Source organism: Alligator sinensis, unplaced genomic scaffold, assembly GCF_000455745.1.
Source record: "Alligator sinensis unplaced genomic scaffold, ASM45574v1 scaffold623_1, whole genome shotgun sequence".
In the NCBI taxonomy this organism is placed as follows: domain Eukaryota; kingdom Metazoa; phylum Chordata; order Crocodylia; family Alligatoridae; genus Alligator; species Alligator sinensis.
The window spans coordinates 396,214-400,806 of NW_005842769.1; the positions used below are offsets into that span (position 1 = coordinate 396,214).

Sequence of the window (4,593 nt, forward strand, 5' to 3'; positions counted from 1 at the left end):
CAGCCGGAGGAGTCGCAGGAGAACCTGCAGCTGCCTGGCTGTGCCTGCCTCTCCCTGGCTGATCCAAATCATCAAATCTCTCTGAATCAGCACTGAATTTTCCAAAGCCAATTCAGCCGAATCGATTCAGGACAGTGATCCGAATCTCCAAATCCAATCACTGTCCTCCAAATCATCTGAATCCAAATCCGAATCAAATACTTACATATTCGCACAGGCCTACTGAAGACATCTTTTGTCTGTTATCTAGGCCTCTAAGTAGGTAGAAGAAGGAAGTTAATGCCAAAGCTGTATTATTTCCCCTACTGTGTTTTGCAAAGTCATCTACATAACATAAGCCATCTAAAACACAGCTGTATCATCAAACAGTTAAATGGAAATGGATACACAAATTAACTCACCTTTCATAGGATTACACGGCAGTAAGGAGAGGAGTGAGAATAGCACTCCCTTTGTGTTCCATTAAACTACACATTCCTATTTAAAAAAAGCGTAGGTTGGTAGGCTTTTTCCCCAGCCAGAGGAGGGAAGTGAACTCTGTGTCCAAGTCATTTTAAGGCCCTTCCCTCAAGGCACACTTTATTGTTTATAACAAAGGACATACCCAAAGCAAAATAAAATCTCAACTAGAACATAGTGCTTGCAATCCTGAGAGATGTTTCTCTGCCTCACCAGCCAGGGGAAGAGACCACACCCTTCCCTGGTAACCCACTCTGGACTCTGCTTCCTTTTTTGGTAGATATCTTGCCAGCCACATGAAAGGCAGGTTCCTACAGCCCCTTGTCAGCCTGTTCCTTTAGCCTATCACAGTGAGCTACCCATATCTCTTGAGGCTGTTCAGGAACAAAGTCATCTAGCTTGAAGACTTAAGAGAAGTAAACAATAGTTATTTGGCAATAGTTACTATGGTAAATGAATATTCTCTTGTAATAGATATTTTATAACTCATTGGAATTGATCTACCAGAAATACTAAGCTTCTCTATTTTGACAGACATGTATGAGAGGGTATAGCATATAAAACCAAAATTTCAAGTGGTCAGAAGTTCTTTTTCTTGTATCAGTTGCATGCTTTTATTTAATACATATCTTGCAGAAAGCATTTTGCAAACACTGACACACTTTAAGAGGTTTGCTAATATTTGTGCTGTTTCAGAGTGTGGAGGGGATCTCAATGCACCTGTTGGGACATTCACTTCTCCCAACTATCCAAGCCCGTACCCACACAACCGAGTGTGTGAATGGAGAATCACTGTACAGGAAGGACGACGGGTCACTCTCACCATTGATGATATGAGGGTTGAAGACCAGCTGGGATGCAGATCAGATTATATGGCTGTAAGTGTTAGGAAGAAATATTAGGGAAACATGCTGCGAAATACTTAACTGAATTAACACATATGGAAGGTTGCAGTAACCTTTCAATTTTTACATCCATTGCTATTACAAATTGTAACCCAGACACTCTTCTCACCCCAAAAGAACTGACGTAGTGAAAGAATAAGCCAAAACTAACCTCTCTATGGTACAAATTCAAAAAGGTACTTGAGCAAGTGCATACTTTTAAACATCTGAAGAGTTCCATTAACACCAGTATTCACAGGCTGTAACTCAGTGTAGATCTTCTCCACGTAGATTCAACTTATCTGTATGAATCTGCTCTCTCCCCTCCCTCAGCTCCCCCTCCGCAAGGAGGATAGAGGGTGACAAAGTGGAGACTGCAGTGTCTGAAGACTTCAGGACTCCCATTCTTCCACAGACATCAAGTTCACCAGCAAAATCCCAAGTTTCTTTTCCTTCAAGGAGTTGGCTCTTTTAGTCTCTAAAAATCCTGGATAGTGGCAGTAAATTGTGATAAATAAAATATTCCTACAGATTCCTAACATTAACCTACTACTTCCACTCCTTTTACTTGATGCAACCCAGATGTTGCCAGCAAGACAAAAATCACATCAGGTTCTGTCAATTTACATCAGAGAGAGACATTCCTTCCTGGCCCCAAAATGAACAATGAGGCAGATATGAATTCTATTCCTTTTAACTGAACTGTATCTCTTAGATGCTTCAAGGAAAGCAAAGAACATATATTGGTGTCTTCCAGACTGGTTCCAATGAGAAAAAATACTTTCCTAACCCAAAAAGAAAACTAGCCAGAGCTGAAGTATCTTAAGTAAGATGGCTACATCAGAACAGCTACAGAAAGGGAAGGTGGAATAGTCCAAAGGGCAAGAGGTTCCAAAAGCCCAGGTAAAGATTTCATTAAGAAGGAGAGGCAGCAGGGTGACAAGTGCATTCTAGCTCATTTGAGAACTTCTAGAGGATGAGGGATCCACACCTTCATCCTCAGGGATATATTCCACTCCAGGTCTGTCCAACACCTGCAGGTCCTCAGATTTTCATAGCATAGGAAGCATTGATTATGTTCATATGCTCAAGTTTTTGTAAGATTGAAGCTTTATTTACCAGATTAAACAGAAGATGACAATATGTATGACAAATTCTGAACATAATATTAAAATATTGCTGAAGCTATTTGTATAGTACAAAGAATAATTATTACGCTATACATAGACAAACCAAGCCCCTCATGAAAAATTTCTTAGAGCAGCTGAATTATGTGCTGTCCAGCATGTGGGTGGGGAGCACAGGCAAGCTCCGCTTGCCAGCCCACATATGTGAGAGAGGAGTTAGTAGCTGTTCCTTAGACATGTCAGTGTTGTTCCCTGCCACACGCTAATTTCTCTGCTGATGCTTTAGATAGAGCATGCAATTTGGCCTTTTGTCAACTAGCAAATTACTTAATTCTGAAAGGAAGAACTTCCCTGTACCCCTGTGTGCCATCAGCTCTTCAATCCATTCCAGATCTTGGCTAAAAAAAAATATTTTCCTTTGACACTACTTCTGAAATTAAAGCAGAAGCAGAAGAAAGCAATGCTGCACTTGTAGTATTTAACTCCCAAGATACAGACTGTTTGAAGAAAGCCATACAAAAACACAGTTGTATCATCAAAAAGCTAAATGTTTTAGCTGATCCAAAATATAGTCCACCCAAAAAAATGTTTTAACGGCTTCTTGACAAAACTGGTATATTTTTTAACAAAATAATGCTTTTTCCTTGAAAAGCTTTAGGGTTCTTATGAAAAAAAATCAATATCCAAAGATGATTTCAGTTATTTTTTTTTACAACAATCCCAAAAATTCTTAGAAAAAAATGCTGTACTTCTAATATTTTCACCTACGGTTAGACCAATTCAAGTCAGCAGTTATTCCATACACTTGAGATTTTGGATCTTCAGCAAAATGTCTCAGTTTTGTGCTAAATATATGTCAGTCACAATTAACCTATGAAGTTTTATTTGAGTTCCTAAGGGTGGATGTGGGCACATGACATTTATGTTACAGCTCCTAATGACTTTACACTGTATTAGAAGTAAAAGAGACAGATAATGCACAGCCTTACACTTGCACTAGGTAGTGATGTTACACTGATGTAAGTTATGCTAGTGAGCTGCATTTCTGTTCCTCTTGTTGTTTCATCCTGGGATAGTCTTTTCTTAGTGCAAGCCAGCTCCGTTCCCACCTAGTGGCCTGGCACCTAGTACAGGAAGCTAGCTAGATAATAAACATATTAAGGAGTAAAATCCTAGATAAGTTACTCCATAGTAACTGTTATGTTCCTTCCCCTGTCCTAAAAATGCCTTTTTAATCAACAGGTTTACAATGGCCTCAGACCAAATTCTCCCAGACTAGTCAAACTGTGTGGGGATGGAAATCTGGGTACTCAATTGAAATCCTCAGGAAATACAATGAAAGTAGTTTTGGTCACTGATGCATCCAGTTCGACTAGAGGATTCAGTGTTTCATATACTTCTAGTGAAGAAGCAGGTAATGCATGTTTTTAAACTAACCTCAACTGAAGTGTCTTTAGTTAGCCATTTTGTAGCTAACACATGACCAAAAAGCATTAGATGTATGCTAAAAGTGATGCATGCTTTTTTTCTCTCTCTCCTATTTCTTTAAAAGTGGATAGCCTGAACTACCTTACACTTGGAAAGGTTGCATGTCCTATAATCAAAAAGGACCTTTTATTTTAATTTTGGATGTTGGTAGGTTTAGGATAGGCTGAGCGCACACACATAAACTGGGGTTAAATTGATACCCTTCATTACAAAGCATGCAATATTTTGCAATGTGAACTTTATGCACTTCTCTTACTGGACTGGACTGTGATTTTTGTTTGTAGCTGTAAATTAGAGGTGACTGTAGCTGCAGCAGTCCTTTACAGTCAGAATTTCTCATGTATCCCCCTGTTATTTATTGCAGCTCTTGAAAGTGCATGAGCCCACTGTATACTTCCCACTGCAAGCATAGCACACAGAAAGCAGGTAGCTGGCAAAGCAATACCTGTCAGAGCCTTTAGATCTTGGAATGCACCCTGCATGCTTCTACTGGCAACTGGGGATGACTTAATCAGCGACCTAATAATCAAAGGGAAGCTGGGTGACAGTAACCATGAGCTGATCACCTTCACCATCTGCCGTAAAGTTGGCAAGTCAGTCAGCAATACAGAAGTCCTCGACTTCAGGAAAGCTGA

At 39.8% G+C, this 4,593-nt stretch overlaps 1 protein-coding gene across 2 annotated transcripts in view; it reads left to right on the forward strand.

The window, feature by feature from the left end:
• Positions 1-4,593, forward strand: part of CUBN (cubilin) — a 243,841-nt gene that overhangs the window by 175,875 nt on the left and 63,373 nt on the right. For both annotated transcript variants that reach the window (XM_025216815.1, XM_025216816.1), the window contains exons 48-49: positions 1,156-1,337; positions 3,713-3,884. In XM_025216815.1, the coding sequence (XP_025072600.1) occupies positions 1,156-1,337; positions 3,713-3,884 (354 nt within the window). The remainder of the gene's footprint in view (positions 1-1,155; positions 1,338-3,712; positions 3,885-4,593) is intronic.